At 50.5% G+C, this 23138-nt stretch overlaps 1 protein-coding gene across 1 annotated transcript in view; it reads left to right on the top strand.

Moving 5' to 3' along the window:
• Nucleotides 1–5057: 5057 nt before the first annotated feature.
• Cplx1 (complexin 1) overlaps nucleotides 5058–23138 on the top strand; it is a 33153-nt gene continuing 15072 nt past the window's right edge. Inside the window, exons 1-2 of the mRNA XM_008841782.2 lie at nucleotides 5058–5177; nucleotides 6470–6572. Coding sequence (XP_008840004.1) covers nucleotides 6542–6572 — 31 coding nt within the window. The 5' untranslated portion in view covers nucleotides 5058–5177; nucleotides 6470–6541. The remainder of the gene's footprint in view (nucleotides 5178–6469; nucleotides 6573–23138) is intronic.

Here is a 23138-nt window from a genome sequence, read left to right as displayed (position 1 = left end):
TGGGTTCCAAAGAAGAGCCAGTCCTAAGCCAGAGCATCAGTGTCTGAGCACAGCAGGCTTGTGAGGGTCCCACTGTAGCAGAGCCAAAATGGCTCCTCCCTCTGCTTCCTGGGCATGTGACAGTCCATAAATACCTACATGTGACATGGCCTCAATCTGAGTGTCACCTGAAAAGAAACAGAAGGAAGTGTGTGGTACTCTAAGCAAAGTCTGGCTCGCCTCTCCCACCATGCCCCCCATCTGCATCTTTATGGGGTCATCCTGGAGCACCAGAACAGGAGGTATTCCAGGCTCCATTGCCCACTGTACTCACCATCAGACATACTCACCTCTTTCCAGCTCTGTGGTCATGCCAAACTATGTCATATCTGAGGCCTATTCTCAAAGAGCCAGTTCAGCCACCTTACTGAAGGAGGTTACCCAACTGCACCCCAAGCTGAGCACAGAGAAGCCCGGGGCTCTTCCCTGCAGCTGGAGGGCCTTGGTCTCAGGTGGGCAAGCAGGGACCCAGCCTTGCTGCCTAGGAAAGCTGTCTGGCCTGAATCTGCTCTGAACCTAGGGAAAATGAAGTCCTAGAAGTCAATGGAATGACTTAAAATGCCCTGGCCACAATGGATGTGAGTGCTCAGCTGGGAACAGGGATCTTGAGCATGCCTCAGGCCTTCCAGGGTTCTCCCCACCAGCATGTGTCCATGTCTCACTCTTAGTCCTGTTTCAGCCCAGGGTCTGCCTAAGACTGCGGTCCAGGTCTCAGGAAGCAGAAAGGGAGTTGGGTAAGGTGCAGGCCATGCTGAACCATGCTTCACGTGCCAGGCCTTCAAGGCAGTAGAAAGACAGGGACTGCCCAGAGCCACCAAGCCTCAGTCCCCTACGTTGGGGTCCTCAGGTAACCAACCAGCCAGATCTCAGAGCCTGAATTGCCTAGGGCCAGGCAGAAGTGGCTCTTCTGCAAGTTGGGTATGTGTTATGTCCCTGTGCCCACAGGTTGGGTTGGCAGGGAAGTTCAGGGTATGGGACAGGAGATCAGGCTTCTTAGGGGGTGTGAGGAAGCATCTGGGGCCATGTCTTTGGGGGCCTCTAGTCTGTAGCCTAAGGCTTCTCACAAAAAGATGAGAGGAAGTGACCACTGGTGTTGAGGGCCCGGGTACTGAGAATACACCTGCAGAAAGACTTGAGATGTCCAGCAAGAGGATACTTTTGCCTATTGGCTAGGTTTGGCCTCTCTAAACCCAGAGAGGGGCCCTAGGCTTACCTGACTAGGCTCTGGATCCAAACTAGGTCGAGTCAGGGCCTTCCTTGATGGAGACCACTGTGCTTCTTACTGGTGGACAATTTCAGAAGAATATGGCTTGCGAATAGCAGGGTCCAGGGTGGGATCTATGGCAAGAGGCCACCCCCTACTCAGGGCAGCACCTGCATCTCTGCTCCTAGGAACCCACAGTACAAGCTTCCTGTGGCACTGACTTCTGGTCAGCTAGGACCTAGGGCTGGATTTTGTAAACCAGACACTAGAATTAGCAGCAGCATCAGATGGCCCATGGAGATCCCTGAGGGTGCAGAGTGCCCCTCCACCCAGAGTCCCCTCCACCCATACCCCTAGTTGCTGCCTAGCTCTGATGAGTAACTGAAATTCTCCATCTTCTCACGCATGGGTCTTTTGAATAACCATCGGGTCCAGCAGGAAGTGTCTTCACAGATGGTGCTAACCCTGAGCCTGAATTATTCAGAGCATTGAATTATTAAATTTGTGTTTGAAGTTCCTGAACCAGTGCCTTGAACTGGATTAGTTATGTGACAGAGAACCTCCTATTCCTCTATAGACCCCCTGCTGTTAGATGAGAGCTGATGATGATTCCAAGAACCTTAAAAGTTCTTCTGGAGTCCTTTCTGGGCCCAGAGCAGGGAGGGTGCCATGGCTCTCAGGAGCTGCCAAGACAGGTGGATGGCCTCCCTAGGAGGTGTTTTGCTGCAGTTTCCAGAGAGGCCAGGGTGGGGATGGAGTAGGGCCACCCCTATGTACCCTGTCCTCTAGAATAGCACGCACTGAAAGAGGAACCTGAGTGGAGGGGTTTCCTGCCAATCCTGGGAGGTCCTCCCAGACCTCGCCCTCTGTGGTCTCTGGAATGTGAGCATTTGAAGCGGCTGCAGAGGGAAAACTGAGCCAGGAGCTCTGACTTTGGACTTAGTCAACCAGCCACTGGACTCCACAGCAACACTGGAAGGCCCATGGAGATCCCTGAGGCAGCAGAGTCCTCTCCACTCAGACTGCCCTCCTACCAACTGTCCCAGGTCACTCAGCCAGGGTTTGTCTGTGAAAAACTGCTCATGGTGTCCATGGCTGACCTCTTGGCAGAATCTCCTTCCTTTAGTTCTAGCCCCTCTACTATGTGGCTACTAACCTGGCCTCCTGGCCATTCCTTCCTTATCCTACCACTGTCCACCTCCTGTATGTCCTGATGGTCAAGGCTGTGTCCAACTCCTCTGGATCCCTGGAACTTTCACTTCCTAGATCTTCAACAGACCAGCCTTTCTTCCTAAGCTCCTAGAGCCTTCTGCACAGCTGGAGGTTTGTAGGCTTCAACAATATGTGTACTGCTTTCAGGCCAGTGGCCAGATAACTGATCAGCCAGGTGGAGGCCTCTTGCCATGTTGCTTCCCCCACAATCACAGGAACAGAGGTTTGTAGCAGCCAGCCTTAGCTATGGTCCCCACCTTGGTTGGGCTGACAGTTATGGGGCCCTTTGCCCCAGAGTGGCATTGTCCTGAAAGCTTTCTCAGGCCCCAGCAGCTACTCTCTTCAGGGTTCTGTCACTCAAACCTGGGACTGTCACTATCCTTGCCTATTTCCCTCAGCAGAGCTAGACTCTTGCCTGGACTTCCATCCCTAGCTTAGGGTCCTGACAAGTAAATAGCTGACAAACATTGATTGATGGTTACTTAGATGGGCTTAGAAGTTAGGACAGAGAAACTGGGCATGGCAGTGCACTGTAATCTCAGCACTTAGGAGGTGGTCGGTGGCAGGAATATAAGGTCATCCTTGTCTGTATATGGAGTTCAAGTTCTAGGCCAGCCTGCATGACATGCCCCGCCCCCCAAAAAAAGTTAAATTTAGGACAGAGAATCAAAGAGATAGACAAAGACATAAGACACAGCTGGGTATGGTGGCACATGCCTTTAAAGCCCAGCACTGGGGAGGCAGAGGCAGGAGGATCTCTGTGAGTTTGAGGCCAGCTTGGTCTACATAGTGAATTCCAAGCCAGCCAGGAATACGTAGTGAGATCCTGACCTCGGAACAAAACAAACCAAGCAAAAAACAGAGCCAGAGAGATTCAGAGATGACTGAGAGAGACAGAGAGAGGCAGGCAGACACAGAGACAGCTAGAGAAGCATAGATGAGGTAGAAGTGGAAGCTCAGCAGTCATCTGCTGCTGTCCTCCGGGCCTGTGCCTATGCGAACATCAGCTGGGCTCAGAGCTATGTATGAAGCTAGGGAATGGGTGCAGTTGATCTGCTGTGGCTTAGGAGGTCGACCTGGGGTCCTCTACTAGGTTGCTGCCAGAGAATCAAGTCCATCTAGAGGAGGGGTAGAGAGAAGGAAAGCCAATGAGAAGTGATGTCTCAATCTTAGCCCTTGTCTTTGCAAGCACACAGGAGGGGCCAGGCTGAGCACATCTAGGTACAGGTGACTATTCCACAAAGCTTCAGTCCTGGGTCTGAACAAGGGCAGGGAAATCAACGCACCTCAAGAAGAATGAGGTAGACAACGATACCTCCCATATTCCCGGGGTCACCCAGGGTGTGGTAGAAGGGGCATCTGAAGACTTCAGTCACCCACCCCCTTCCGGCGCTCCCCACCCCAGTCCCCTATTCAGTGTGAGGCATGCTGGGGCCAACTTCCTGAGTATGCTCCTCTCCCCTGGCATCAGCCCAGGTGCATTGCAGGCACTTCAGCAGTGGAAACAGATGGTGCTGAGGGCCTCCCAGGGTTTTGAGACATGGGCTCCTTAATTCCAAGGCTGCTTCTGACCACTGGGCTCCCTTTCTGAGGTGGGGATGTCTGGCACCTTCACCTCTACCTCTCCCCATCCAGTGAGCAGAGCTGGTATTCTGAACCAACTTCCTTTCTGGACTCTTCTACTGAGAATCTTGCCAGGTCAAGGAAGTGGGAACTGATAGAGGCAAGCCAGTGAGGGAATCCACCACTCCTAGTTCAAACCAAATACCGTTGGGGCAGCTTGGGGGTAAGATTACAGGAGGAGCACCAGACAGTGAGGAGAGGGAAGTTCCCAAGGATTCTGTGAAGGTCAAGATCCACCTAGCCCTGTAGAATGATTCAGCCAGGAGGGACAGTGATAATCAATGCAATGGCCACCAGCATTGGCCCCGTGGGCCAGGAACCACCCTTGGCCAGCTACAGCCAGAGCAGCTTTAGGCGTTCCCATAACGACCTGGCTCCTGCGGAGGAGTCGGTGGCCTCACAGAAGGCCCTCAGGATATGTTGCAGGGTTGCAGGGCCAACCTGGTGGCCACCGGCTTTCCCGCAGTGCAGCTGCAGTCGGGGAAATCCGGGCGCTGGGGAAGGGGCGGCCTAAGGGCGGGGCTGCGGAGGCTGAACCCGCGGAGCCCCCGCCCAGGCGTCTCTGCAGTGACCTTCAGACGTCCCTGCCCGGCCGGGGTCTCTGTCCTACCAAAGCCACTTTTGGCGCCTCCTCACGCCAGCGAGCTTGGGTCTGCGGGCCTCTCCCGCGCTCTCGGGGGTCTCTGGGTCTGCGCGCCTCCCCCCGCCCTTCCCCTTCGGAGAGCGCGGCGGAGGGCAGCCGGGTCGAGGCGCGCCGCGGTGGGTGGACTGGGGACGCCGACCCCAGCCGCAGGTCGCCCTCCGCCCGCAGGCGAGGACTGCTCGATGGGTCTCCAAACCCGCGTGGAGAGGGTGGCCGGGGCCAACCAGGGGCGGGAGTGGAGCCGCTCGCGAGCGCCGGGAGGGGATCTGGAGACCCGGGGGTGCGGCTGCCCCCCTCCTCCGCGCCCCGCCCTCCTCGTCATGCGGGACGCGGGCGGGGGCGCCTCCGAGTGACGCGCCCTCCTCGCGGTGCCCTTCAGCCGCCGCCGCAGCTCCGGGCGCCACATGGACCCCGCCGGCCCGAGAGCGCGCCGCTGCTGATCGTCGGCTCGGGAAGGTAACCCGCGCCCTTGCAGCCCGCCCGGCCCTGCGGGGCTCCCGGTTCTCCGCTTCCTAGTTCCGCGTCCCTCCTGAGTCCCGGGCTTCCTTCCCCGGCTCCCCGCTTCCTAACCCCGGGTCTCCCCTCGGCTCCTGGGCTCCCGGGTGTCGTTCCCAGCCCGGGGCGGTCTTCCTCATCTCTCCGCCCCGCGGGCGCTGTCCACCGCGAGGTGCTGAAGCGGCCCGGGTCCCCTCACCCGGCCGGGTCTCTGGTCGCCCTGGCGCGCTCCGCTGGAGGCCGCACTCGCACTCTGGCAGGGCGCCTCGCCCGCCGCAAAGCCGAGGGTGCTGCGGGAGAACCCGACGCCTCGGTCTTCGCAGAGCCCCCACGGCGCCCCAGCCTCTTTGCGACTGGCCCTCCGGTCCCCTCCCCCACCTCCCGGGAGACAAGGGAGAAGTTTGGAAGGGAATTAATTGGCTTTGCGGCAGAGGCACCCCTGAACCCTAAGCTTCTGGGACGCTTTCCCTGCCTCGCACCCCTCCCTAGTTCGCCTGGGGTCTCTAATCCGCAGGGGGAAACCTGTGAAGCTCTGGAGCTCCAGGGACGGGGTTCCTTGACAGGAGAGACCCCGCAAAGGCGAATGTCACTGCAGCTGTGACATTACAGGGAGCACCTTCCCATCAGCTGGCACCTCAGTCCAGGCTGGGTACTCTGCACCTGGGTTGCCCCACCCCATGCAGAGGCAAGTGGGGGCCATTTGCCTCCACTCTCAATGGGAGGCTGGGGCCCTGTCATCGCTCTCTCACAAACCGGGGTCAGTTTTGCTGTGGGCCTGGCGAGGAGCTTCAGAGACTCACTAGAGACACAGATGGCTGAGAGTAGTCAGCAACCATAAGGACCTTCCCTAAGGGGCACCGCTCATGGACCTGGCTTCTCAATCCCTCTCCAGAAGGGTTTCTGGCCCACAGTTCCAGGACTGCAAAGGAGGTTGAGCAGCCAGATCCTGGGTGCCAAAGCAGAGCAGTGACCTTCAAATGCCCCCTGGGCCCTGCCCCCGCTTGAGCAGTCTGGCACCAGACTCTGGTAACTGGTGGCTCCAAAGTTGTAAGCAGTCTCCCTCCCTGCAGTGGCAACTAAAAGCCTGCTTCAGAAACCCCAGGTACAGCAAGATCTTGATCTGGGTGAGGGATAAAGCTTCTCACACTGAACCCTCCCAGGTGCCCCTCAGGGTACTGGGGAGGGGAGCAGGGAGCAAAAGAGGGTCTCAGGAAGACCTGGTCAGGGCACCTGTGACCACTTGTTCTCCTCAGGCAGAGGACTCCAACCACACTTGAATGTGAGATCTGACCCCGGAGTGGCTCCTGAGGGACCAAGCCATCACCATGGAGTTCGTGATGAAACAGGCCCTGGGAGGTAGGTGGAGGGGTGGGCTGGGAGGGGGCCATGGGACCAGGCTGCTGGGGATAGACAGACATGGGATACCCAGAAACATGTCTCACCTGCTACAGTGGCAGACAAGCACTTGGCTTCATAGCCACCTCTGACCTCATACACAACCTGTGCAGACGCCTGCTCGCTCTCTGAACAAGTCCAAGGCAGTGCTCTAGCCCAATATCTTTGAATCCCCTGAGGATTCCAGTCCTCCGATGTACTGTGTAAGCTGGCCCTGTGCCCCATGCCGCAGTCCAGCAGAACCCACTGGCAAAGCAAGGGCTGGGCACCATTGGTCAAGGCAGATATCCCAGGGAAGTTTGGGGGGCAGCCCTCACTGTGACAATCCTGGGAGCACTGACCAGGATCAGGATGGAAGACCAGCTGTGGCATTGGGACCTATCGTTTCACTCAGATAGGGGACATTGCTGTCCATAAGGACAAGAAAAGACAGCAGAGGAAATAGAGCTTTTCTGTTGTTCGAGGAGTTTGCTTGCTGGTGTTTGAAGGGAATTCAGTCCCCATCTGGCCCATCTTTGTGACCAGTGACAGTGTTCAGGACTAGAAGCTGATAGAGGACAGTGGGCTGAGTTACTGGCCAGAAGGTGCTGAAGCAGTAGGCTCATAGCCATTAGCCTGAATTAGTCTCAGCAGGGCAGTTGAGTCAGCTCAGGCCTACAGGCTTTGGGTTTGCCCATGAGGTGGACCTCATGTCTATCCAGAGCTGCCTGCCCTGGGTGCCCTAGAACCACTATATAGCCTCAGTGTTCAGTTCCCTGTGAGCAGCTACAAAGCCACAAATTCTACTATTGGAGAGCTTTGCAAAGGAGCATCCTGACTGGTGTGGGTGCCAACTGGAGTATGTTAGATATGCTCTACTGCCATGGGGAGAGGATAGGAACCATTCACAGAGAGGAAGCTGAGTGGTGCCTAGGGCCAGAAAAGAATGGAGTCTGCAAAGCCAGGCACAAATGAGCATCTCCCAAAAGGTGTCTGTGCCTCCACTTAGAAGTGATAAAAGGCAAGCCCAGCATGCTCACTGAGAGTTCATGGCTCAGGTAGACTCAGGTTGAGTCTAATTATAATGATTACATCACCAGGACACGATTCAGGGACAAGCCAGCATCTTGCATCAGGAGGGACCCACGTTGTACCCAGAGAGTTCAAGGCTGCTACAGATAATTAATTAGGTGGTTAATTTGGGCCCTGAGGTGGGCTTTTAAAGAAACTGAAATATCTGATTTGGCTGTCTACATGGCTGAAATTAGCTGGGTAATTGCCAGCCTGGATTCCCTCTTTGTTCCATGTCAGCCCAAAGTTTCTCCTGCAGCGGAGACAGGGCGGGCTTCTTGGGGTGCTATGGAGCTGTAGGAGGGTAACCAGCAGACACAGAGCTGCAGGGTGGTAGCCACACACTAGGCCCTTGGCTGCATATCACCCAAACTACCCCACATTTGCTCTGCATTCATTCCATGGAGATGGAAATGTATCTTCCAAGATGCTGGGTGGGGCTGGTGTGCATGACTCCCCCACCCCCACTTTCAGTCTTGTTGTGGGCTCAAAGCCCCTCTTTCTGCCAGTGGGTGTCACCTTTGCTGTCTCAGGGTGTGTGTGAGCAAGAAAGAGTCAGACATTAATGGATGGAGAACAGAGACGAGTTCTAGATAAAGGTCAGAAGTAAGATACCCCCAAAGACAGATATCCACATGTAGAGAAACTAGGGAGCAGGGCAGTAAGAAGGGCCAGGGAGTCTCCAGAGAAATGGAAGAAGTAAGAAAAATGAAGAAAAAGACAAAGAGAAATATGCTTAAGATGGTCAAGGGATGGCTGGAATCAAGCAGCTCAGAGAGGAAGGGAGAGAAACATTCAGACACTGAGATAGAGACACAGTGATAGAGTTAGAGACAGAGGACAGAGAGAGAGAGAGAGAGAGAGAGAGAGAGAGAGAGAGAGAGAGAAAGAGAGCAAAACAGAGAGAAACAGAGAGAGAGAAACACACAAATAGAAGAAGCCAGGGAGGCTCCTTCCTTAAGTAAAGTCCTGGGGTTACCTACATAAGCATGGTACCTTTGTTTTACTCTGGGAGAGAGAGAGAGAGAGAGAGAGAGAGAGAGAGAGAGAGAAACACAGAGTAAATCAGAGATAAACTGAGAGATAGAAACAGACAAGTAGAAGTAGACAGAGAGAGAAGGAAAGGTATAAGAGTCAAAAACAAATAGAGACAGAGATAAAGACAGAGACACAGAAATAGAGACAGATAGAAGCAGAGGCATTTGGAGAGAGAGAGAGAAAGGGAAAGAAACAAACACATGGAGACAGAAGCAGAGATCCAGAGAGAGGCAACTCGAGCAGCACGGATGCTTATTCTCATACACATGAACACTCAGACTCAACAGAATGGATGCAGCTGGGCCTAGAGAAACCCTGGGCAAAGACCTGTTGATCTATGGATGAGCCTTGCTGTGATGTGCTTGATGAACTCCTAGCCACTCTCGTCCATCAGAGCTATGTCATCTGCCAAAGAAGGAATGACCAGGGACACACACCAGGGCCTTCTCATCTTCCCAGCCTCAGTACAAGACCAGCCCTAGTGGAGAGAGAAGCTGGAAACGATTCTGCCTGACAGGTAGCAGCTGCTGGACTCAGGCCTACAAACTTCCTAATTATGTGAACTTTTCACTGGCCCTTGTCTCCTTGGGGCTCCAGGTCCAGGAACTTGTGATCTGCTGCCTCACAGGGCTCTAGACCAGAGAGGGGTAGATCTGGGATCTGGCTGGATACAAATGTGGCGCATACCTTTGCCACTGCCTAGCTGCTCCTCCAGGCTTGTGCCTCTCAGGGCCAGCATCCCCCATCTTAGGGCCTCGTGCTATGCGTGCCTGCAGCCTCTGTCTCCTGTTAGCATGTCCCTGATGCCTCCTAAGAGGCAGATCTGGGCTATGCCCAGAAATGAGGCTCAGAGTTGACCAAGGCTCATGTGTGAATGCCATGGAACAATGAGGAATATCCCGGAATTCACAGGCTGCCAGTTCAGAGATAGCTCAGCTTGGATAGTTGTGAAGTTCCAGGTAGTTGCAAGTTTTTCCTGTGGATGCTGTATAGATGTCTGGACAACTGTGTCTGCAGTTGTTCAGTGACTCAGTTGGTCCCATTTGAGCCCTAGCTCTGCTGCTTGTCAAGGTCCCTCTACTCTAGTGTCATCTGTTGGATGCTGATAAGCCCCTCCCTCTGGGAACCATAGATAACTTGGGACCAGGACAGGATGCTTGGGACTTCTGCTGTATGAGGGAAGGAAGATGCCAGGTAGAGGTCCACTGCTCTCGCTGGGGCCAGGTGGACAAATGTCCAAGGAAGACTGTAGCTTGTGCAGAGCTGGGAAAGTTTGGTGAGTGTTAATGAGGAGGAGCCAGGCTGGCCATGGTGATCCAGGTTTCTTTGCCAACATCTGGAACAGCTCTCCTTCCCACCTTACCTGCAGGGTCCAGCCATGGTCCCCTAGCCTCTTCATGACCCCTGCACCACTGTTCCTGCCCAGGGTGACTCCAGGTGTTGGTCCCTGGGATGCTTGTACTCAGAGCTGCTGACTGCCTTCCCTGCCCCAGTATGGCTCTCTGAGAGTCTGAGGCAGGCCTTGTAAGGCAGGACTGCCACCTGCTGGCACTTGCCTTTGCTCAGTAACCACTGAAGTACCAGGAAGTACCATACCTATGTCTGGAGGCTGAGCTGCTGGGCAGGCCCTGCCACTCTGTGTCCCTAACTACCTCTTTCCTCAATGCCCCTTGCTCCCATGGCCTGGCCCCTGGCTCACAACCCATTCTACAGGCCCTCATGGAATGACAGCAGTGGCCTTGATCAGAGTCCTTGTCAGGACAAGATGTGCACAGCTAGCCCTTCCCTATTCTTTCCTCTCCCTGCAAACAGACTCTAAGCCCCTACTGCATGAGAAGCAACACACAGCTGCGGGTACCTGGGCCAGGCAGGGTCAAGAGAAGAGGAATGTTCTCTTAGGGCCAAGTCATGGAATATAGTGTCCCCTGGGACAAATCCATTCTTACCAAGAGAATAACAGGCCTTGGGCCACCCTAGAATCCATCAAGATATCCCATCCTCAAATGAGCCAGTGCCAGTGCTCAGCTGGCAGTGATCAGTGCCAGGACCTTAGGAAAGGCATGTGCAAAGGCCCAGGGGCCAGGAAGCACATGGATGGTGGCAGGAGGCTCTTGGGACAGTCTTATTACAGGTCCCAAGACCAAGCTAGTTCAGCAGGGCCACTCACCCAGCTCTTCTGCCTGGGCAGCTCCAGTGACCTGGTGCCTTGATCAGTGTATGCAGTCCTATGGTGAGCCTACCCTGGGCCTGGCACCCTGAGGCCCTAAGTGGGGCTGGCTCACCCACTCCTGTCCTTTCTGTTTTGCCTGGGTCTGAGTCTCAGCAGCTCTGTGCATTAGGTTCCCTAGACTATTGCTGGTCTAGCAATGGGACACAGCTTCTTGCTTCCTGCTGGGGGGATGGGGGTTGCCACCAAGCTGGGCTGCAGGTAATGTTCTGGAATGTATTTCATAATGAAATTACAGAGAGCCAGAGGGAAAGCAGTTGGAGTCAGAGAGACAAGCCATTATGAGGTGGCCCGGATACGCTACTGGGACCTGGGCCATCAGGTGCCACCTTTGTCTTTTTGAGCTTTCATGCTTAGCCTGCTCCTCAAAGTTTAGAAGTGGTTGCTGCTCTTCTGCTATCACTTTTCTACTCAGGAGGGTTAAGGAACAGCCCTTCATCTGGTGGCTGTGCCTGTGAAATCTCCTGAAAGGTTTCCACTATGGGCTAAAGCAGCTGGAAAGGTGAGGGCTGATGTGAACTCCAGACCAGGGCAGGCTTGAGTGGGCATCCCAGTGTCTGGTTAGTCGGTCTCGTCAGGCCTCCTGACTATGAGCCTTCCATAGGCAGGGTGTCTTCCTTTCATGACTCACCGTGTAGAGCAGGCAGCTAGCAAACACTCGAGGACAAAATACCCACACTCATGTGTACTTGGAAGACGCTAGTGCAGTTCATGGCAGCAGATCCACCCTGCAACCCATATCTCTCAGTGGCTGAAAGGACACTCCAGGGAAATGACTTCTCTCCCAAAACCTTGAAGGGCAGCCTTTTCCTCAGAAGAGGACACTCCTGCTTGATTAGGCTACAGCCCAACTGCAAATGCCTTAGTCCTGTCTAGGGATGAAGAGGATGCTGAACACTTTGCTGACTGTCGCTCACGTTCTGATATGTTGGTTGGCAAGAGACCCTGACTGGGACTCAAGATATATTTCACAGTTCCAGTGGCCAGTGGTTCTTAGAAGCTTTTGCTAATGTTGCACACTGCAGAACTGCCTGCGACATGCCATCTAGTGGGGGAAGTCACCTTCATTGTGAGGTGCAAGTCCATGACACTGGACTCCAACTAGTCTCACAAAGCTTAAACCCAAGCTGAAAGAAGCATCAGGAGAAAAGAGGCAGCTTTGCAGGCTCCTCCCCTGGTACTCCTCCCCCAGGATGGCACCACCCCCCCACTTTGGTTCTCTTCTGTCTATCACCCTGGAGTGTGTGGAGGGCAGAACAAGGACCCTGCTCAGCAGGAGCGCAAAGTTTGAGATTTCCTGCCATTAGGAGGGTACAGACTGAGGCCCAGAGGTAGAGGACTAGTCAGGCGGCAGCTGGCTGGAGCACAGGCTCTGTGGGAGGCTGGTGCCCTGCTGTCTGCAGCAGCTGCTCCTGGCCTTTGTCTACAACTGACATTTCTGAGGTGGCTGCACCCTGGAGGAAAGGCCAGGCCTTGATTGCTAAGCTAGATGGAGGCTCTCCCAGGTTCCTTCCTTGGGTCCTGTCTCAGTGTCCCTGTCCCCCATTTCCCTCAACAGAGGGCAGCCTCTAGTCCCTGCCGAGGTGGGTAAGGAGCACATACCAGACCAGTTCCTAGTGAGTGACAGAATGTCTGAGGAGAGGGCTGGGATTACAACCGTCCTCAAAGCAGGCGGCTGCACCATCTGTCACAGAGCTTGACTGTTTGGATTCACTAATTGGCGTCTTCATCTCGCCTCTGTCTCCTCTCTGTTGTCCTCTCTCAAAAGCCAAGCTCAGACACAGTCTGCCTGATGCTCTGCTCCACAGGAAAGGACAGCAATACCTACAAAAGGCCAAGGCCTTCCCAGGCCTCCCCAAAGGGCCCGCCAATAGGGCAACCTTGTGGTCTCCGGTGAGCTTATAAAGACCACAAAAGGGGTTGGAGAGAAGCTGTGGTGCTTTAAGTACAAAATTCAGGGAAGCAGTGCAAAAAACCAGGCCAGTGTGTTCACTGTATTTAGCCCAGGACATGAGGGTAGGGACTGATCTCGAGTGAAGACTGGCCCTCAGAAGATGCTGGGTCTGCTTCCCAAGGCAGGGTCATGAGGCCAGGACTGTGGATATGGTGCTCACCTGGGTGACCAGGGTAGGGCAAAGCTCAGGCCACAGATAGCGCCCCAGGGCCTTGGTGCCTCTTCTATTTGAAGACATAGTACGAGGGGATCAGAGGCTCTAGACCAGGTTCCCAACACTCAGGAGCAAGAGCAGAAAGCCAACTGTCTGTGATACCAAAACATGCGTGATTGTTTTTCTGTCCTTTCCCAGTGGACTGAGGGTTAGGGGTGGAGACACATACCCAACAAGTATCTCAGGTCAGGACTCTGGAGTCTTGCTTCTTAGAAGCAGTTTGTTCCTTGACCAGAAAGGAGAAAGTGTTCTGGCTTGCCAGGTACTGCAGGTGCCGCCCCCTTCCTTCTCCACTGCAGGAGTGAGGATAGGGTATTGTGACAAAGGGACATTCTCAGAGGGAGCTAGGAGGGATGGGGAAGCCACAGTGTGGTTTGGAGCTCAACAGGAGTGGCAATGGCTGGAGGCCAGAGAGGCCACCTTGCAGAGCATCCCCAGCCTGAGATAATGGCTGCATTGAGATCTACCACATCTCATCATTACTTAAAAACCCGAATGAATGGCAGTGCAGGGTGGTGTGTGTCTTTAATCCCAGTACTCAGGAAGCAGAGGCAGGCAGATCTCTGTGAGCTCGAGGCCAACCTGGGCTACATAGTGAGTTCCAGGCAAGCCAGAGCTGTATAGTAAGACCCTGTCTCAAAAAACAAACAAACAAACAAACAAAACAAACAAAAACAACAAAAAACTTCACAAATGGATAACATAAAATCATGCCACTCAGGCTTTTAGTAGTTTCATAGAATAATTTTTTTTCCTTGCATTACTGAATGCCCTTATGTGGCTAGCCTAACATTTTGTTCCTATGGATTCATTCAGAAATCACAGAGCCAATTTCACTACTGTTCACCCAGGGACTGTTCTGTTAGAAGTGTGTCATTATAGCAGTATATTGGTCCTGACCTTCATCACACTAACTTTTAGAGGTGCTTCTTTAGGGTTCATTATTTCATCTTAATATGTAGACTAAATCTTTAAAATCTCGTATACACTTGGGAAGCAGAGGCAGAAGAATAGCTGCAGGTTCAAGGTCAGTCTGGTCTAAATAGCAAGTCTCAATCCAGCCAGGGCTACAGAGTGAGGCCCTGTCTCAAAGACAAAAACAAATGAACAAAAGTATTATGCAGTATTCTGGAGCTTATATGCCCTTTAAAAACAATACCTTCCAGAGCTGGTGAGGTGGCTCAGTGGGAAAAGGTGCTCGCCACCAAACCTGATGACCTAGTTTAATCCCTGGGTCCCACATATTAGGAGGAGAAAACTGACTCCAGAAAGTTGTCCTCTGACTGCCACACCTACACTGTTGCACACATTCACACACACACACACACACACACACACACATGTGCACACACACTCGCATACACACACAATAAATAAATAAAAACGTTAAAAAGTTAGCATTATCTCAGTTCCACTTCCTGAGTTAGAAACGATCAAGTCCTCGCCAAAGCAGCTGCAGGGTTTTTGTGTACTTGAAAAATTTTTTTTATTATTTTTATTTTATGTATATGAGTGTATTGCATGCATGTATGTAAGTGCACTCATATCATGCAAGGCCCACGGAGGTGAGAAGAGGGCATTGGATCCCCCAGAGCTGGAATTTTGGATGGTTGTTAGCCATGATATGGGTGCTGGGAACTGAACTCAGGTCCTCTGCAAGAGCAGCCAGTGCTCTTAACCACTGAGCCATCTCTCCGGCCCTCCTGTACTTTTAAAAACATTTTATTTAACACAGTAATGATGCATATTCACAGGCATACTGTGATGGCTTCCCACATGTACATAGTGGATAATGATTACATCCTGTTCAAAGTCTTCCCACTTCTTTTCCTGTCTTCTCCCTTTTTAAAAATTTATTTTTATTATGAGTATGAGTTTTTACCTGCATGTATGTAAGTGTACCACATGAGTGTAAACCCATGGAACCCAGAAGAAGGTGTCAGAGCCCCTGGAACTAGAGTTAATGACAGTTGTTAGCCATCATGTGGGTGCTGGGAACAAAAGCTGGGTCATCTGGAAAAACGGCCTGTGCTTTTAACCACTGAACCATCTTTCCAGGCTCCCATTGCTCCTTCTTTTTGAAAGACAGGGTCTCACTATGACATAGTAGGGCAGGCTGGCCTTGCTCAGGATCCTTCTGCCCCAATCCCCAAGTGCTGCATTTCCCTGTGTGCTCTCATTCTTCCTTACTCTCTCCCATCTTGTGGTCTTTTGTAGAGAATTGACCTAACACTGTACTTTCTTCACACATGAAAACATTTGGATATTAACATCCAATTTTGTCGTATTTATAAAGTTCTTAACATGAAAGTATACTTTCCTTATTTAAACAGTATAATGTGGCAAAATGATACAGGCAGCCATGAAGATGTGATGAGGGAGATTCTGCATTCTTTATTTCTTTATTTATTTATTTATTTACATCAATAGATGGAGGTACATCTTTAAGGCAGCTCATCTATAGATCCATCTCTGCTGGCAAGAGCCCTGGAGCCCGCTGTGCTGTTGATTCATTGGTAGCAGTGTATGAGAGCCCCAGGTGGAGAGAATGGCCCCCATGGCCACTGTGGTTTTAGAGTCCCATCACGAATGTGGAAGCAAGGTGTTAAGGAGAGAATGCCATTAGACTTTCTCCCCCACCCCCTTTTAATGTTTGCTGGTTTGTTGTAAAAGATAGAAATGAGCAGGTGCGTACTGAGGTCTGGGAGCGTCCATGATAGGGTCTGGGTCCCAGTGGCATCAGACACCACTCCCAGCACATGGATGTGGTCTTGTTTCCCTCCTAGAAGGTTGACCTGGGAACTGAAACCAGTTGGGTGAAGTGACCTATGAATGGTGGATATTCAGGAACTCTGCATGGTAGACAGGTTTAGGCTAGAAGCTCAGCTTGTTGGCAATGAGTTACAGAATGAATGGAGTCTGAGCTCCTGGTTTCAGGAGTAATATATGTGCATTTGCCGGCCTCCCCTCCACCCATCCTCACAAATGCCTGGGGTCACAGGCAGTGCACTGAGTCTACAGGCTCTCAGCATCTAAACCAGTGCTCTTGAGATTCATGACCTGTGAGGGCAGCAACAACTTTAGCCAAGGTCAGAGGAGACAGAATTAATTTGTATTTCTGGAGCTGCTTTCCTGGGCCGTGTCTGCTGTCCTCAGCCCATCCTAAGTAAATTCCACCTGGATCAGATATTACCTCTGTTTTTTCTTGACAACACATGGCACTGTGCTCTTAAGGAGTCGTCCCAGTGATGGATGCCTATGTCACTCCACTGTAAGCTTTGCTAACCTTGCAGGCAATCAGAGCTGTGCTGCATTTCCTATAAGTCTTTTGTTTGTCCCGTAATTAACATGTCTCAATTTTCACTTGCTCCTTCCATCTCCCATCATCGGCCCTCTACACCGTGTGTTTATGTGGGTGACTGTGCCAGACATACTGATAGGTATATTCCTTTCCTGGATCCTTCCCTTCGGTCTGCACACCTTCCAGCAGGTTTTTCAGAAAGGCCCCAGGCCAGCAAGCCTCAGACTGACTCTCAGGCCCTGTGGAGTAGCTTTTTGGAAAGCAGAGAATGTTGCTGGAAGGTGAACAGGTGTCTTTGCTCTTTCTTATGAAAGGCAGCTAAACTGGGTATAAAATTCTAGATCTGAGAGAATTTCCCCCTTGCACTTGAAGGTACTTTTTGTTCCAGCTCATGATTTCTCTAGTAAAGTTAAAATCCACATGCTTCCAACCTGCTGTGCAGGCTTTTGGGGTTTCCTCTCTGGTCCAGGCACCAGGAATTTTAGGATGTCAAGGGCTTGCTATGGATCTTGCATGGACTATATGTCTCTCCAAGTCTGGTTTATTTCACTTACATAATTTCCAGTTTCTTTGATTTTTCTGCATGGCTGAATAAAATTATGTCATGTGTATGTTCTACATCTCCTTTCTTAAAATAATTTTTATTAGTTTTATGTGTATGAGTGCATTGCCTGATGTGTGTAGGTGCACCTGTGTCATGTAATGCCCAAGGAGGTCAGAAGGAGGCATCAAATTCTCTGGAACTGGAGTTACAGATGCCATGTGGGTGCTGGGAATTGAACCTGGGTCCTCTGCAAGAGCAGTCAGTGCTCTTAACCACTGAGCCTTTCCCCTCCAGCCCCCCACATTTTCTTTATCCATGCATTTGTTGGGGAACATCATAAGCATAGGCAAGAGCTTTCTGCAAAGGACTCCAATAGCACAGGAAATAACTCTGAGAATTGACTGATGGGGTAGACAGTACTCCAGTTACTCCCAGCCCTTTTTCTTTGCAGTATATACAATAAAGAATTCTTCCTAGAAAACAGCCCCAGAATTGATAAATGGATAAATGGTATTACAGGAAATTAAAAATCCTCTGTGCAGCAAAGGAAACTGTGAGCAAAGTAAAGAGACAGTTTACAAGATAGGAGAAAGTTCTTACCAGTTATCCTTCAGATGAGGTTAATATGTAGAGAGCAGAAGAAACGGAAAAGTTAAACATCCCTTATTTCTTTGAGACACAATCTGGCTGTGTAACCCAAACTGGCCTAGAACTCACAGTCCTCTTGCCTTAGCCTCCTGCATACTTTGGTTTTTAACATAAGAATCCAGAAGAAGAAAATCAAATTAAACCCAGTGAAAGAGAAAGGGGAAAATAAAGATCAGGGTAAACATGAGTAACATAAGGGAAAACAAACCAAAGTTAGTTCTTTACTATGAATAAAAATGATAAACCTGAAGCCAGATTGACCAGAAAAAGATACAAATGATCAATCCAGAAATGGGGAAGCAAGTCCATCACTCAGGGTATACAGAGAGCAGGAAGGTGATAAGTGAACACTGCAACTTCATGCCAATGAATTAGAAAACTTAGATGAAAGAATAAACTTGTTAAAAGGTTGTATTAAAAAGTAAAAGGGCATGCCATAGACTGGGAGAGAACTGATAGACTTATATCTGCTGGGTCTGGTGGTGCATGCTTGTAACTCCAGCACTGGGGGAAGGCTGAGGATCAGGTATTCAAGACCAGCTTGGGTTGCTTGAGATCCTGTCTCAAAAAAACAAGACAAAACAATCCCCCCCCCCCAAAAAAAAAAAACCAAACAGGCTCCAGCTGGGCAGATGGTGCACACCTTAAATCCCAGCATCAGGAGGCAGAGGTAGGTAGATGTGAGTTTGAGGCCAACCTGGTCTAAATAGAGAGTTCCAGCCCAGCCTAGGCTACATAGTGAGACCCTATCTCAAATAAACCATAAAAATAAGAAAGGAAAATTCCAAAATAATAAAGAGCCAAAAGAAAAATAAAAACAAAAGACAGTGTGGCCCTTCAGTCTGTGCAGAGCAGAATGCAGAGCGAGAGGTAGCTGTAGAGGTTGCATCCCAACCATGACACCAGGCAGTGGCAGCAATGCAGAGCCTACCCATTGTATGAACACTCCCTGCAATGTGATGAGAACATGCTCTGTCTCTCACCCCAAATCTAGGGCTCATCCTGAGCATGAAGAAAATATCAAGAGTCCCAATTGACAGAGAGTACAAAGTTCTCAAAAGGCTCAGCTCAAAACACCAAGGTCATCAGGGCCAAGAGAAGTCTAGGACACTGTCAGGGCCCCAAGGAGTGCAATTTCTTGTCACTGTCACTTCCTTGGTGGGATCCCCTAATGGAAAAGGGGACAAAACTCAGAAATGCACAGAGGACAGGCTTCAGATACAGTGTGCCTATGTTGGCTTGCTGATCACTGTGTGCCTGATGGCTGGAAGGCATTAGTTATCAGGAGGCTGAGTGTGCTTCCAGGAGCTCTGTCCTGCTTTCCTTTGTGAATTTAAATCATTCTTAAAATGTTTTATGGGTTGGAGGGTATGACTCAGTGGTAGAATACCTGCCTAGTATGTGTGAGACCCTAGGTTCAATTCTCAGCTCTACAAAAAAGTTTATTTTGAGAATACATTTAAATTTTTTAAAATTTATACTTATTTGCAGAGGTCAGAAGACAACTTGCAGGAGTTGGTTCTCTCCTTCCACCATGTGGCCCCCTGGGTTGAACTCAGGTCATCAAGCTTGGTAGCACCTCACTGGTCCTAGCAATATACTTTTGGTCAGGCATCATGGGGCAAAACTGTAACCCTAAGTACTTGAAGAGTGGAGGCAGGAGGACTGTGAGTTTGAGGTCAGCCTTAGCTACAGAGGGAGTTCCAGGTTAGTTCCAGCTACAGAGCAAGATCTTGTCTCAACAGAAAGTAGGAAAGGAAGGAAAGAAGAAAGACTTTTGAGTTGATGTTCTTCCCAAAGCAAACACAAGAATGACCAACAAGCACGTAAAAGACGCTCAACACCATTAGTCACAAGGGAAATACAAACAGAAGCTGCAATGAGGCATCACCTGTCACTCATGGGGCTGGCTACAGTCAAAAGGGCCGCCAAGTCAGCATGGCACTGTGGGGACCCGGGCCGGTATCTGTCACTGTGCAAGTGTAAAATGATGAAATTACTTTGGCAAGGTCTAATCATTTCTTCCAAGTGAAGTTTAAATTTGCTAAACAGTTTGGCAATTGATTTTAGGATGCACTTGGGTAAGTGACCAGTGTACAGACTTGTCTTTGAGACTCGGGACATTTTTCAGTGGGGCTTCCCAGTGTGTGCCAGCAGGCCATGGATAGACAAGCTGCTACCCCACAGTGAGATGTCACAGTGAGCAATCTATACAAGTGGCTGTATACATAGGAATGTGGTGCTCAGTGGCCAGGCTGCCTACCTCAACTATATGTTGGGGGGGCTCTACTGAGCTGAAATTCCAAAGCACTCAAAACAGTCTCTGTGGGAAGGAGAATGAGGCCATCTGGGTGCTGGGATGGGAGAGGAACCATGGCCACCAAGAGCCTGTCTTTGGCTTCATAGAGCTATGTGAGGCTGGTAAGCCTTCATTGTGCTTTAGCAGTGGGTTCTGTGTGGCAGGGTGCATCTGCTTTTGTCTGCCATGACTGTACTGTGGCTGTGTATAGACTCTACCTCTTAGTCACAAGGCAAGTGTGCAAGGCGAGATGAAGGAGGAAGGGCAGTGAACAGGCAAGGTGCAGGTTACCACTGCCCCAGGTCCTTTCTAAAGGGGGATGAACACTGTAGCTGCCCCTACCCAGGGATACAGGGACATAAGAAGCCATTAGCTTGTCTGTAGGAGAGGGAAGTAGGAAGGTGCTGGGAACACACAAATACTCAGAACAGTACCTCATGACACAGATACAGGGTGGCCATCGTGTCTCTGGGTGGCATCTGAGTCATGACTGATGCTTTGATGCCAAGCCATCCCTACCTTCAAAAAATGAGACTCACTGAACTCAGTTCTGCCTTCTCGTAGGAGTCCCTAGGAAATGCCAGATGCCAGGTTCCCTTTGGCTGAATGTTACATGCTGGTTCCTGGCCTGTTTGGAAGGGAATGTGTTCTCTCTCTCTCCATCTCTCTCCCTTTCTCTCTGTCTCTCTTCCTCCCTCCCTCTCTCTCCCTTCTTCCATACCTCCGTTCTCCCTTTCTTTCCACCTGACTTCTTTCATTGCCTTTATGCTAATTTAATAAAAATAACCCAGAGGATTTCCTTCTTTATCTGTTCCAAGAACATTCTAAATTTTGTGGGAATTATCTGTTTCTTGAATGTTTGAAAGATCCCATCTGTGAATTCCTAGACATCGTTCTCAGCTTTTTATAAAATTTTTGCAAATGGATTTCATTCAAGATTTCTAACTTATGATGATAGAAGATATAATGAATTATTTGACTATTTGTGTGTGTGTGTGTGCGTGTGGTGTACATGCACACACGCACATGTATGTGTGAGGTGTGTGTATGCAGAGGCCAGAAGAGGATGTCTGGTCTCTTGCTCTATCATTTCCAACCTTATTCCTCTGAGACAGGGACTCTCACTGAACCTGGAGCTATAATGGCAGCCAGCAAGCCCCAGTGATCCTCCTACTCCATCCCCTCATGAGCTTTTTAATATGTGGGTATTGACATCTGAACTTAGGTCTTCAGGTTTGCACAGCAAGCACTGTTACCCAGTGAGCCATCTCTCTAGCCTCTGTTTGGGTTATTTTGATTTCCTTTCTGTCTTGGCTCATTTGCTGTCTTTTCTGTCTGTGGAGGACTGAGGCAGAGGCATGCTTCATCCTGTAAGCCCTTATGGACTCAGGAAACTTGTTTGGGAGTTTGCAAGCCAGCTACTTTCTAGGGCCTATGAGATCAGGACCTTATCACCTCCAGTTCTCAGACAGACATTGATTGTGCTCCAATAGCCACAGCTCACCTGCTGCTAGAAAGGTCAATTCACATAGTCTGGGAGGTGACATCACTCCGGATGTGCGTCTACCATCCTGGTCAGAACCTCATATCTCTTTTGGGAGATCTAGGGAGATGAAATTATAAAATTATTAATTATTAAATTTAAAATTATATTTCTTTTTTATTGTGATGATATATGTTTTACTATTTAAGTCAATTTTGGTGTGCAATGTGGTACATTAAGCACATTTACACCATTGTGCAGCCTTCACCTCTACTTCCAGAATGTTCTGTCCCAGATAAACTGAAACTCTGTCCCAGGGAAACACTTAGGTGTGCTTCTTTTGTCTCCCAGTCCCCACATTGCTGTTCTGTTTTCTGCTCCATGGATCTGACTGCTCTAGGGGCCTCAAAGGAGACTCATAGCACCTGTCCTTTGTGACTGGCTTATTTCACCCTGTATGTTCCCAGGGTTTCTCCATACTGTGTTGTGTCAGAACTTCCTTCCTTTTCAAGGTTGAATAGTATCCATTGTGTGGACAGACATACTTCCTTCTCCACTCTCCAGTAGACTGGTGCTTGCTGCTTTACCTCCTAGCTACTGTAAATGATGCTTCGAGGACCAGGAGTGGACAAGTATGTGTAGGTAGATAAGTGTCTGTTTGAGTGCCTGCTTTCAACACTTTTGTGTACATATTCAGAAGTGGAATTATTGGGTCATGTGGTAATGCTGTGCTTGATGTTTCGAGGAACCACCAAACTGTTTTCCATAGGCTGGACCACCTCACATTCCCACTGCCACAGCACAAGGGCTCCACTTTCCTCACACCTTTGTCAGTGCTTGCTGCTTTCCGTCTTAGTAATAGCTGTCCTAATGAGTATGAGGGAGCGCATCGTGGTGGAGACTGACATTTAGTGGATCTTGGTGACTATCTCCCCACGGCTCTTCCAGGGCTCAGCGTCAGTACAAGGACGGCGTGCAGCCTCTGGTCTTTTTTTGCATCTTCAGAGAACCATGAAACCATGAATATCTTTGTCCATAGGATTTTCTCCTTGCTTTCCAAAACTGGGGTCTGTGCTGTACCTGCCTGCATGCAGCTGTCCTCCTGCCATGGGCAGTCCCTCACCCTCTTTTAGGATGTCCCACAGCACAAAGTCCACTGTAGTTCCAGATATGCCCTGGCCATATGCCCAGGACATCACCTTGTCTCCAGCCCTTGCTGGGGTTGTGGACATCTGTGAATCCATGTCCCCATAGAGGCGTTTCTATAATGGGACAGGTGGCTGTAGTGGGAGGGCTGAGCAGAAGGATGTGCAATAGTGTCTGGCTGCTTTTCCAAACTTCTGCTGTTGCTCCCCTTTCTCTATAGGCTGACTGTGCACCTTCCCCAGCAGTGGACATGAATCACATTTAAAACATCTCCACCATAACAACCATCTCTTCTCTACCTGCCTGCCTAGGATGCCAGGAGGGTGCATGTTTTCCATTCCTTTTGGTCTTGTTTTGTTCTGTTTTACAGGGTCTTATGTAGCTCAGGCTGGCCTCAAACTCACTATTTAGTTGAGGTCGACCTTGAACTTGTGCTCCTCTTGCCTTGACCTCTCAATTTCTAAGACTACAGCATATACCACCATGCCCAGCTTGACATTTTCACTTCTTAGGGCACTTAAGTCAAATGCTCTCTGACATTTATTCTGCCATAAGAACCTTAATTTTGGGGCTGGAGAGATGGCTCAGCGGTTAAGAGCACTGACTGCTCTTGCAGAGGACCC

This window comes from Nannospalax galili, unplaced genomic scaffold, assembly GCF_000622305.1.
Source record: "Nannospalax galili isolate Female #2095 unplaced genomic scaffold, S.galili_v1.0 scaffold101, whole genome shotgun sequence".
Classification (NCBI taxonomy): Eukaryota; Metazoa; Chordata; class Mammalia; order Rodentia; family Spalacidae; genus Nannospalax; species Nannospalax galili.
This window is presented reverse-complemented; position numbering and strand designations above follow the sequence as displayed.